At 36.7% G+C, this 13,274-nt stretch overlaps 1 protein-coding gene across 2 annotated transcripts in view; it reads right to left on the bottom strand.

Annotated features, from left to right (window-relative positions):
* The window catches only part of RPTOR (regulatory associated protein of MTOR complex 1), a 427,126-nt gene that overhangs the window by 359,353 nt on the left and 54,499 nt on the right, over positions 1 to 13,274 (bottom strand). For both annotated transcript variants that reach the window (XM_087710142.1, XM_087710143.1), the window contains exon 3: positions 7,719 to 7,801. In XM_087710142.1, coding sequence (XP_087566268.1) covers positions 7,719 to 7,801 — 83 coding nt within the window. The remainder of the gene's footprint in view (positions 1 to 7,718; positions 7,802 to 13,274) is intronic.

Below are 13,274 nucleotides of genomic sequence, written 5' to 3'. Positions count from 1 at the left end.
TCACAACCTTTCGTTTAGTGACCAATCAGTTACAGCAGCACCAAAAAAAGTGGCTTATGACCATTTTTCATACTTACAACTGTTGCAACATCCCTATGGTCCCGTGATTAAAATTCAGTTGCTTGGCAATTGACTCATATTAATGATGGTTGCAGTGTCCCTGGGTCACGTGATCACCTTTTTGGACCTTCTGACAGGCAAAGTCAATGGGGAAAACCAGATTTCTTTTCCAAATGCGCTACTAATTTAACAACTGCAGTGATTTCCTTAACAACTGTGGCAAGAAAGGTCATAAAATGCAGCAAATCTCACTTAGCAATTATCTTGCTTAGCAACAAAAATTTGGGGCTCAATTGTGATCGTAAGTCAGGGACTACCTATAATAAAATTATATTCTAACAAGGCTTCTATAATATTCAAAAAAGGGAACTCTAGAGTCGAAGGAGAGCTGACATCGCGATGGCATAATGTGCGATCTTGGTGCTCCAAGATTGCAGACGAATTTCTGCTTCTGGACGGTCCATTTGGACTGTTTTGCAGAGACAGTGATTGAGAAGGGCACCTCCTGCTAATCTCAGGGACACCGCAAAGTTCCTGAAAGATCCAGGAATAGCCCTTTTTTCCGGCGACAGAAATGCAGCTAATGAAGCTGCTGAAGTTGGGACAGCTCCGGAACGGGAAGAAAGTGGAAACAGAAAGTGTGTCGAATTGATGAGAAAATTTTATTATTAGAGGAAGAGACTACCCAAGAAAAAAATTTAAGTTAAGATTGAAGACAGAAGACTGTAGGCGGCGAGATTGATCTGCATGGAACTTAGTTCAATGTTATCCAGTTTCTAATTATTATTTTTTCACGGATGGAACTTTTGCAGGGGCTCCTTATTTTTTAAACTGAATGGAATAATTCTTTCTTCTTTTTTCACTTTTGCTTATATGTATGGATTAAAACTCTCCTTTTTTTATAATGCTTAATTTATTGAATTGTTTTTGATATCCATTTAAGGGGTTTTTTCATTCTTAACCTTGGAATATAAAGAAGATAATAAGAAGGATTATAAAGAGGGTTGTAACAACAGGAGGAAAAGCAGTTACACTGCCACTTAGAGGCTGGAGGATGGATACATTGTTTTTTCTTATTTCTCTTTGATCACTTGAGATTCAAGGTTCTTTCAGTTTGTTTACTGACAATGATAGTAGGAAGAGCACAAGTTGTTTATACAGGTGCCTTTTGGAAGTTCTATCACTAGCTATTGGAGGGAAGACAACATTTTGACTTGAAAGATAATAAATGAACCTGTTTGAAGTTTATTGAAATAGCCTTGAACCCTATAGTAGTACTGTCTGCAAAATTGAAAGAATGGCTCAGCAGGAAAAAGAAACTGTAACATTGCAAATGATTATGTTTGAAATTCAAAATCTATTAGTTGTGATAGAGAATTGAAAGGAGATTGGAGAATATGGAACACAAAACAGAAAACTCTGATGGAGAAACTGAGGAAGTTTACCAAATGAAGAAAGTGGAGAACAGAGTTCAAAAGATGGAAGAAAAAAATGAGCAAAGAGACAAGAAAACTGTGGATACTGACAACAAAGTGAGTGTGGTTGGTAATGGCAAGAGTGGAATATGGAATGGGGAGATGGATGGACTGGAACTGTACCCCAGACTTCAAATCACAGAAGAAGAAAAGAGAGAAAAATTGATGGAGATAAGAAGAGAAATCTTGATAGAAGCACTAGCAATAACCAAAGATAAGCTGATGGAAAGAGCAGATGTTGGGTTTCAAACTTTTGTGAGATACGAAAGGAACAGCATGTAGCCAAGGGAGGTTTATACAAGAAATTATTAAGAAAGTAACTAGAACATTAATGCTACAAATGGCAAGAGATATAAGACCGTACTATTGCTGGAGGGATACAGGTTGATGCAATGAAAATGTATAATAAAAATTAAGCTAAATTTAGTTTACTACTATTACTAGTAGTATGTATAAAATGAAGTGACAATAGCTATAGTTAATTAATGATTAATAATGATAAAAATACATATAGATATAGTAGTTTGATAATATGAAATTATATATGAAGATTATGAGAGGAGGTTTAAAAGCTTTATCTAGAATATGTTATAAAGATGTATTGTGATTGGATGATCTTAGGATGATTTAATGGAATGTTATCATATAATCCTATTCTGGATTTTGAATATTATATATAAGTGGATGTAAAAACAATTATAGTCAAATTAAGGTTGAGATATAATAATTGTGATATACATGAATATAGGTGAATTTAAAATATGTGATTTAATATGAAAAGCAGGTGGTGACTATGGAAGAGATGCATGGAAATAATGTAACCAACTGAAATACTTTCTACAATTTGTAATGGAAGATAGTTTTTTTTATGTTTGTCCTTGTTCAAAAGCAAATCATTTTTTTTTTTTAAAAAAAGAGGGAACTCTAGATATATCAACACACAGGGGTGCTTATCCCACTTTTCTTCTAGGGTCATATATAATTGAAATGTACAAGCTGTTGTATTTTTCTGGATTTTAAGGCAACAAACTCAACACTGAGGATTTATTTTTATGGAGGACATTTTTGTCACATGCAAATTTGGCTGATTTGTTTGAAGCCATCACTACGATTTCATATTACAAAAGACAAGAAGAGCTCAATCCCGTAATTTTTGAACCTTCTAAAGATTAATCCAAAAATGACACTATAGCCCAGGGGTGTCAAAGGGCCGTATCAGGATTGTGTTTGACCTCTGGGGGCCGGGTGAGCCTGGCCAGTTTCACATCACTCATGTGTGGGGCACTTATGGTGGCCCACATGCTCTGCCAGTGAAAATGTGCCCCCAAGTTCTGTTTTTGGCTGGGACAGTCTCTTGCAACTTTCTGCCAGCAAAAATGGAGCTGGGGGAGGATGGACACGTGGCCCTCACATACTCTGTTTTCGGCTAGGATGGCTTCCTGCAGGCCTCTGCCAGCAAAAACGAAGCAGGCAGCCTTGCCAAGCTCAGTTTTTGCTAGCAGAGGCACTGCAGGCCAGTCCTTCACTGTTTCCAGAGCAGCCCCCTGGGCCATATCCGCCCCCAGGTCCTTGAGTTTGACACCACTGCTATAGCCCCTCAATACTGAGGACATACATAAAATGCATTCAGAAAGTATTCTGACTCCCTTCACTTCTGTCCATTTTGTTCTGCTGCAATCTGCTTCTACAGTGGTTGAAATTCATTTTTTTCTCATTAATCTATATGTAGTACCTCATAATGACAAAGTGAAGACAGAATTTTAGAAATGTCTATAAATTTATTAAAAAGAAAGAAAAAACCCTGAAATATCACAAACCCTTTGCGACAACACTTGAAATTTAGCTGGTGCCTTCCATTTCTCTTGATTGTTGCTGACATGTTTCTATACCTTGATTGGAGTCCACCTGTGGTAAATTAAATGGACTGGACATGATTTGAAAAGGCACACATGTCTCTATAAAAGGCCTCACAGCTGACAATGCATACTGTAGCAGAGCAAAAGCCACGTAGTCACAGGAACTGCCTGCAGAGCTCAGAGACAGGATTATTGCAAGGCACAGATCTGAGGAAAGCTGCAATAAAACTTTCTGCTGCACTGAAGATTCCTAAGAGCACCGTGGCCTCCATAATTCTCAAATGGAAGAAGTTTGGCACAAACTGACTGAGCTCCTGTGTGGAGATGGGATAGAGTTCCAGAAGGACAACCATCACTGCATCACTCCACCAATATGGGCTTTATGGCAGAGTGGCTAGACAGAAGCCTCTTCTCAGTGCAAAACACATGAAAACCCACTTAGAGTTTGCGAACAAGCATTTGAAGGTCTCTCAGATTGTAAGGAGCAAGATTCTCTGGTCAGATGAAACCAAGATTGAATTGTTTGGACTCAATTCTAAACATTATGTCTGGAGGAAACCAAGAACTGCTCATTATCTGCCCAATATCATCCCAAACAGTGAAGCATGGTGTTGGCAGCATCATGCTGTGAGGGATATTTTTCAGCAGCAGGGACAGGGAGACTGATCAGAGTTGAGGGAAAGCTGAATGGAGCAAAGTACAGGGGTACCCTCAATGAAAACCTCTTCCACAGCGCTCGGGACCTCAGACTGGGCCAAAGGTTTACTTTCCAAATTGACAACGATCCTTAGCACACAGCCAAGACAACACAGAAGTGACTTAGGGACAACTCTGTGAATGTCCTAGAAAGGCCCAGCCAGAGCACTGACTTGAACCCTATTGAACATCTCTGGAAGGACTGGAAAATGTCTGTCCACTGACGGTCACCATCCAACCTGACTGAGCTTGATAGGATTTGCAAGGAAAAAGGGCAGAAAATGTGCAAAGTTTGTCACGTCATACCCAAAAAGACTCAAGGCTATAATTGTTACCAAAGGTGCTTCAACAAAGTACTGAGTGAAGGGTCTGAATATTTATGCCAATGTAATATTTCAGTTTTTTTTTCTTTTTAATAAATGTACAGACATTTCTAAAATTCTGTTTTCACTTTGTCATCATGGAGTATTGAGTGTAGATCAATGAGAAAAAAATGAATTTCAATAAGTGTAGAATCAGGCAGCAACATAACACAACTGACAAAAGTGAAGGGGATCTGAATACTTTCTGGATGCACTGTACATAGGAATAATATATAATAATTATTCTATAGAGAACGAACACATTTGGGTGTTTAATTCGCAGAAGTTTATAGCATCAGGGTAGATATTCCATGAATTGGATTACAACTTCAATTTTCCCCATGATAATTAAACATTTAATTATTTATAGTATCATGCAATTGAATAGGCTGAAGCATTTTCTAGTCATGCAACAGAAAAAATGTCATATCATATGATGGTTTACATTTTTTAAATTGTTTTGAAGTAGAATTTATTAGCAGAATACTGATATATCTCCCAATTAGCAAATCAGTAATACCTGTCAGTGAGAAGCATGCCAGCCAAACAATACACCGCAGAATTGTTTTTGCAAACGAAGACTATCCTCGATATTGTTTTTCATAAAATTACCTTCTATGATTTCTTTATATGTATTCAAAATAGACAGCTATTTCTACAAATGAAAAAATTGTAAGAAAAGCTGTAATAAACATTGAAATTCCATTATGTTTCATTGGATAATTCTTCCAGCAAACCTCGTACACTCACTGCCCCATTTTTCAATAATCAGTGCTTGTCAACTTGTCATATATTTTTAATGAGCCATTTTCAGTCACTCTTTCCTACTCTGTTTCAAGGATCTGTCATTTGCTTCCTTCAATTTGCTTCACTGACCATCTATTCTAAAGCAAGCCTGGGATAGGGGACAGGGGGAAAGAAAGACACAGGATAAAAAAGTATTTCTTTTAGGATTTAGAGCAAAGTTCTAGGAAATTCAATCATTCTTCTATTGTTTTATTGCAGATAGCCCAACAATTTCTCTTTATTACTGAAGGAAAAAACGTAAAAGCTAGCAGAGTGCAATAAAATGGCATGTGTTCAGCTTTGCAATGCTTCGGAGGGCAGTGATTTAGGGTTACGAATCAATACCTCTTGCACACAAAACATCTTGCACACAGAACATTGCCTCATATTCTCTGCAAACTATACAAAGCAGCCCCAAATATGCCCCCCCCCACATAAAGTACAGGCTGCTATCAGAACCTCCTCCCTGAATCCACTTCCCCACATTCCATGGGTTATGGTATTAAAACAGCAGAGAGTCTGGTTTGTTTTGCTTGGGCCCCAAGGGATTACTATACCGTTAAGGTCTACATATTGCATTAAACCTTTATATCAGTGAGCCAATAGGCAGTTTTCCAGAGGATTCATTACGCTCCATAATGCTGAAAACAGGAGGACTCTGGAATTGTGCACAGTACAGATATTTGAATGATGTGACTCATCAATAACTGTAACAATGTGATATCATTACAAATTTACTCATCGAAACCATTGTGGACTTCATGCAGCTGTAGAAGTTACTGTTAATTGGAATCAATGATCTTACAATAAATAGAGTTATAGAGATCGTATTTTCAAGCTCTGCATCTCCATCTTAAATATTATGTTGCATCTGGACAGAAATAAAGACAGGTGGGAGGACAGCAAGAAAAAGATGAAAAAGCTACCCTTCTTCTGATAATACATCCAGTTCAATTCTGAGATTTAAAAAAAAATCCAGTAGAATTTGATCCTGGTTTCTGTAAGCAAACAATATATATTTTGTGCACAATCAGTTCAAATCACTTTGAACTTTATTAGTACTAAGTAATAGACATTAGAAAGTAGAGACTGGCTTGTACAGTTTTCTGTTTCCAAATTTTGTACAACTTTCCAATTTTCCCAAAATGGAACAAGAATAATCTTGCATCCCATTTTTTTAGTTCTCTCGTTTCCCTTTTCCAGATACCATCTTTTACTTTCTTGAGGAAGGGGGATAAGTGGGAAATGTTAAAACTGTTCATACTTCTGTCTTTGAAAAAAAGAGATTTCAGCAAATATAAATCTAAAGAATTTGGACATTTAAACTAAGCTTAAATTGAGCTTCAACTCTAATTTTAAAATTATTTGAACAAATAAGATTTTAAGAAAAGAATGAAATGCTCATGTGAAGAATGTGTTAAGACAAATGAAATTGAGGAGTGCTCTCTGGAAAAGCTTGCCAAATTGCAAAAATGTTCTCTGTAAATTGATGACATAACACAAAAAAAGAATGACGTTCTGCCCAAAGAACATAAAATGGTGACCTGGAATGCAGAGTCTTTGCTGTGAGTTGGTATTGTCCCACTATGCTTGTAAATCTAGTATATTCCCTGTACACTTGTCTGAGATTATAAGAAATTGAAAACTTTACTTTAAAATAAAATGGCATAAAAATCAAGCCTTATAAAAAAAAAATAAACTTTTGGCTCTCATGGATGTCATCTCTATTTTAGTGAACTCTAAGTGCCATAATCAGCAAGCCCCTGGGCCTTCAAAATTAGATTTTAGAAATTCAGTGACTGAAGCCATCAGTTTCTCTCCAAATATTGCTATGACCCTCCTGATAAAAGCAAACCTCTATATAAAAAAATTCAAATTAAAGCATTCCTAAAACTGACAGTCCATCCTTGGCTAATATACATCCAGAAAAGGGATGACTTTGCTTCCACTAGTGAACTGTTCAATACCACTCATGTGGACAGAAGCCAATGTGCTCTCAGTTTTTAGTGACTACTACATCATAAATTTAAAGTCTGACGCAACAGACTCAAGAAATAGTCATAAGCATTATTATCTGACTATAAAACCTGTGCCTATACATCAAAAGCCAACGATGCAGAAAAGAGTTCTATCTACTGGAATTAACTGCTTTGCTGATTTAGCTTTGCTAACTACTTGGTAACAATAATACTGCATCATACAACCACCAATGTAGAAATTCTTGGCTATAAAAATGACTCTTCTCTTTCTGAAGTGTTAATCTAGTTGAAGCTTAATAGTTTTTGAGAACCTGTAATATTCTATCCATATGGATACATAGAAAAGCTCCAAATTTTGCCTAATATAATATATAAAAGATCACACAGTATGTATCCAATATTTCAAGTGGAATATTTTCTAGTATTAGTATTATTAGTTTACCAGAAGTAAACACAGATTTTGAAAAAAAAGCTTATCTTACAAGAAGACAAAAAGATACTTACCCTCGGTTGCCAATTTTCATACTGTTTTTGCAAATTTGCACCAATGGTTTCTAGAGCTTTCTGTGGCCCCATTGACAGTGGATCTAAGAGAGACATAAAAGACCCATGAGATTTTGAACAAGCATGTAAAATATACTGAAATCAGTTCTATATGCAAAGAAAATCCATGTAGCATATTCTTTCTCCTATTGTAGCAAAGTGCAATGATAGAAAATACATATTTCTTAGGCAAAAATATTGTTACCAGAGATCCAAGTGTTTTCCCACAGCGATCAAGTCAGTTACAGGGAAATTGCAGAATCTATGGTATGCTATGGCTCTATGGAAAGCTACAAAGAACTAAAATTTGATGGAACCAACGGAGGAGATGGTAACTGGGAATGAAGAAAACTGGGAAGTATGGAAATCATTGAATTGACTGTGCACAGGTACAACAAAATCTAGAGACACTCTGAACAAATGAGGCTATCCAATTGCTTCTGTTGTTTGCTATTGTGGTGACATGCAGACATGCTATTGTGGTGACATGTAGACATGTGTATATGCTTTGTACCCAGATCAGTGTACACTTATTTATTTATTTATTGATTTAATTAATTTGTATGCCGCCCACTCTCGGAAGACTCAGGGAGGACCTGAGGACCTCATGGCAGCACGACTGAACACAATGAACATTGCTAGTTTCTGGGGCACGTTTTGTTGAATTTTCACATATTTAAATCTTGTATAAGTGGTTCGAATCCCTAGTGGCGCGTGAAGGAGTGAGCTCCCGTTACTTGTCCCAGCTTCTGCCAACCTAGCAGTTCGAAAGCTTGTTAAAAATGCAAGTAGAAAAATAGGGACCATCTTTGGTGGGAAGGTAACAGTGTTCTGTGTGCTTTTGGCGTTTAGTCATGCCAGCCACATGACCACGGAGACGTCTTCGGACAGCACTGTCTCTTCGGCTTTGAAACGGAGATGAGTACCGTCCCCTAGAGCCGGAAATGACTAGCACGCATGTGCAAGGGAAACTTTACCTTTACTAAATCTTGTATTGTATATTTTAAATTTTACGTTATACAGTATGCCTTATTTTCATTGTGATACTTCTGACATGAATAAACAAACAAATCAGAATCTAAAATCAAAACTGTAAATTGTTCTTCCTTATAGAATATAAGTAAAGTGGCATTGGCAGAAATATGCAAAAACGACTACCAAAGCAGAAAGGGGCTGAAACATTTTTTAAGTCTAGAGCCATGATGGTAAACCTATGGCATGCGTAGCCGTTGCCCCAGCTCAGCTCTACCATGTATGCGCTTACGTCTCCCACAGGCCAGCTGGTTTTTGGGTCTCTGCTGCACATGCACAGGGGACAGGGCACATGTGGGAGACACGCATGCATGCACGGTAGTTGGGGGTCAGCGGGGGTCATCTGTGCATGTGTGGGGATCACATGTGCATGAGCTGGGGAGGAGGAGTCATGTGTGCATGTGCGGGGGTAGTGCAGGGGTTATATTTGTGGAAGGTAATATCTGTAAATATACAATGCTTTTCTGACCTAATCCAAATATGTTAAACGATACACAATGCAAAGCAATCTCTCGTTCTACTTTTCTCATATTTCATTGAAATTGAAGTCTCTGAAAAAGTCTATGGTCAGGTATAATCAAGGCTGCTACTGCAGTACAATAATGGAATTTATTTATTTATTTGTTTGTTTATTTGTTTGTTTATTTGTTTGTTTATTTGTTTGTTTATTTGTTAAATTTCTAGGCCGTCCAATCCTGGAGGACTCCGGGTGGCTTACAAAGAAAAAAAAGAAAGAAAAGCAAAATAAAAAAATAATTTAAAAATTCCCAACACGCATACATTTCTAATCGGGGCTGGACCTTTACAATAAGGTCAACAGCCCCAGGCCTGCCGGAACAGCCATGTTTTAACAGCTTTTCTGAAGGAATCTGGTATTAGAATAAATTGTGTTGAAATCAATACAAATTACAAGAAAGAAAAATACTTATCATGAAAAAGTATCCATAGTTAATAGTTTTTGAGAAAATATTTTAAAATCATAGCAAATAAAACCAAAGACTGGGTGGGGACGACTATGCATGGACTTTCAACAATTGTCTTTCCCTAAATTAACATCTATATTTCTTATTTCTACAACTCATTTTCTTACAGTTTCCTTTAATGATGCAATCTGGGTGCCAATTGCCATCAGACTACTTATACTACTATAATCCCTATGGATATATTTGTTCTAGTTGTAATTTTTGAACATAAGTTATATAACAGAAAAGAATCTAGTTTTTTTAATGTTGTTTTTTATGTTTAAAAATAAAAAAAATATTGGGAAAAAAAGAATCTAGTTTGTATGTCTGTAAATTAAGCAAAACGTAGGTTTAGCTGATAATTGTAACCCTATCAAAAGCAATAGCAATAGCACTTAGACTTATATACCGCTTCACTGTGCTTTACAGCCCTCTCTAAGTGGTTTACAGAGTCAGCATTTTACTGTCCTCAGAAGGCTGAGTCAACCTTGACCTTGGTGAGTTTCGAACTGCCAAATTGCAGTCAACCGGCAGTCAGCAGAAGTAGCCTGCAGTACTGCATTCTAAGTACTGCACCACCACAGCTCTTAATACTTCAGTTAGATTTTTATTTCCACTTCCATGACTCTTCCTTTGCCTAAAGAGGTTTGATCCACTCAAAAAATAAATAAATGCTGTTTATCACAACAATACATCAACTTCAATGCTATGATCTCTGGAACCTTCTTCCCTTGAGGAAGAGGAAATAGGGCCCTGGTCCAGGTCTGTTAAATATTACTGATTTTGTAATATACTAAATAAAGACAAGGAGGAGGTTAATATATGCCAATTTGATTTGGCAGCAAGTCATTTTAGGTGATGCTGCATGGCGCCTTGAATAAAAAAAAACATAATCACTTCTAACCTTTGTTACTGCAAACCATAGGAAAATCTCCTGCTTCACTTATATCTTTAAATCTAACAGTTATACAAGAGGAACAGTTCTTTATGAAGTTAAGGATCCTGTAAAAGAAGAGGAAATCTCTGTGCTTCATTTATTATTTTGATTGTGTCAGCCACATCAAGCTGTGGTGAGTGCTGAGAAAAATTGGAATCCCAGAATATCTCATTGTCCTCATGACAATATATAAGTCAGGAAGCCACAATGCAAACATATCATGGTGAAACAGACTGCTTCCGTGTTGGCAAAGGAGTGACAAAAGGTTATATGCTCTTATATTATTTACCAAATCTAAATGCTGAATATATTATTAAGTGAAGCCAGGTTGGAAGAAGACAAGGATGGTTTTAAAAATGGAAGAAGAAGTATCAATAACCTGCATTAGGCGCATAACACAACTTTGATAGCTGAAAATGAAAGGGATCTGCAAATTCTAGTAATGGAATTAAAGAATAGTGAAAAATGGGACTAAATTTAAATATAAAGATCAAACTAATGATAACAGTTAGAACAACTGGCCTTAAATTTGATGATGATGATGATGATGATGATGATGATGATGATGATGACGACGACGACGACGACGACGGTGGTCAACCATGAACAATAAAGGACCAAGCAGTCAAGAAATATGCCAGTGACTAGGACTTGTACATGAAGGGCTTAGAAAAAGCATACAAATACCACGATGTGTTTATACCTATAAAGATCAGAATTCTGCAAGCCATGGTATTCTCTATGACACTCTGTGGAATTAAACTGGACTTTGAAGAAGCAGGATCAGAAGACTATTGATGCTTTTGAACTCTGGTATTGGAGAAGACTCGTGAGAATATAAGGGATGCAACACCACCTATCTCCTGTTCATAACACAGTCCTTTCAGCTCCAAGTTCCAAGAAGGTTCCACATCCATTTGCACTATTCAGATGACCCTGCAGGCACAGTTAAACCTCCAAGTGGCATCAACGACGCTCAGAAAGAGCGCTAATGACCAGATGACTGTAAAAAATATAAATCCTTCCATCCTCCACCATTCAGTCAGAACTGAAGAAGCTTCTTGGATGAGAAGCAAAAAATCTTCAAGAAAAAACAAAGGCCAAGTTGCCTTTTGAAAAAGTAGCTTTGGGACAACCATGACCCGGATGTCTAAGAATCTCCATAGATGTGGATTGGTTCAGTTACAGAGACAATGGACACAATGAATACATCATTGGAAGACCTGGCAGACTAGGTTAGCAATACATCTTCCGGGGGGTGGGGGGATCTATCTGGTCACTAAGAATCAATAATGACTTGATGGCCCATAATCATTCAATCCAGTAATCAAAAGGGGGAAAGAGGGTTGCGCTCAGCACTCAAAGTCAACGTGAACACACTTAACACAAATAGAAAGGTAGAAAAGCTAACATTTATCTACATATTCAAAATAGTATGCTAAGTCATGAAGAAGGAGCTCACATATTTGTCCCTAGTTTCCTCAGCATGCTTTTATTTTCTTTGAGAATAGAGTTCAAGACTTTTCTCCAATACAGTACTGTGCTTCTGACAAAGTAAAGGTTTAAAAACTGGACCCTTTCCAAATTATCCCCTGAAGCACCATGAGAAGTTTGTAAAAATGCATGCAAAGAGAGATTAATGAGATATAGTGCAAGTTCAGCCAAAAAAAAAATCGTGTATTCTGAAATGTCAAGGGAAAATGTGTATTTTTAATGGAACCTATCTGACACCATGGACAAAAAAAGGATAAATTTAGTATTGATTGGAGAAGCTATAGCAGTAGCTCTAGGTAAAAGGAACAAAGAAAATGGAGCAGACATCTTTCCCTATTCACAGTGTTAAAATACTATTAACAATTTTCAACATCACAAATATCTGCTATTAGCCTAGTGCTTCCTCTCTCTATTCAGTTCATGCAAATAAGACTACTGAAGAAATTCTATTCAGTTCCAACAAATAATGAGTCAAAAGAAATCACAGAAGCAACAATCCATCATAAGGCCATGAAAGTTGCCTAATCTGAAAATGTCTTAAACAACAGCTCCACATCACAGAGCTGGATTACTTTTTTGCTCTCTTCAGGTTATCATTCAAAATTGAGATCAAGGTGATTGTCCATGTAATCTTACAGTGATTAATGAACACAATTTTTAATTGCTTAACAACTTGGATGTTCTTTCTAGTTTACTAAAATGTTCAGAAAATATGTAGAATAAATTGTAATGATGAATAAATGTATCAGGAAAGATTTGTAGTCAAACAGTTAAGTGGAAGGGATTAGCCAGAGAACACAAAAGAATGTTAAATGATAAAAAAGTGATTTCCTTTGTAATTCCAGTTATTAAAGCTTAGCATTTTTTTTTAAGTATAGTTGATTTCAGGTCAAATCAAGCAGTTTTGGGCATATGAAGTTTATATTATAGCCATTTCTTATTGTCTTCATGTTCTGTAACACTACATACACTGTTTGTTAATTGGTTAATCTGACAATAGAAGCCAAATATTTGCTATAAATAACTAATTAGACAGTCAGACGGACGGATGGACACAGACAAATAGATTTTCTTACATACACACCTTAATAG

Source organism: Thamnophis sirtalis, unplaced genomic scaffold (assembly GCF_051295495.1).
Source record: "Thamnophis sirtalis isolate CommonGarterSnake01/CBP01778 unplaced genomic scaffold, rThaSir2_p1.2 scaffold_3, whole genome shotgun sequence".
Lineage (NCBI taxonomy): Eukaryota > Metazoa > Chordata > Lepidosauria > Squamata > Natricidae > Thamnophis > Thamnophis sirtalis.
Note: the sequence above shows the minus strand (reverse complement) of the source record. Positions and strands in the feature narration are given on the sequence as shown.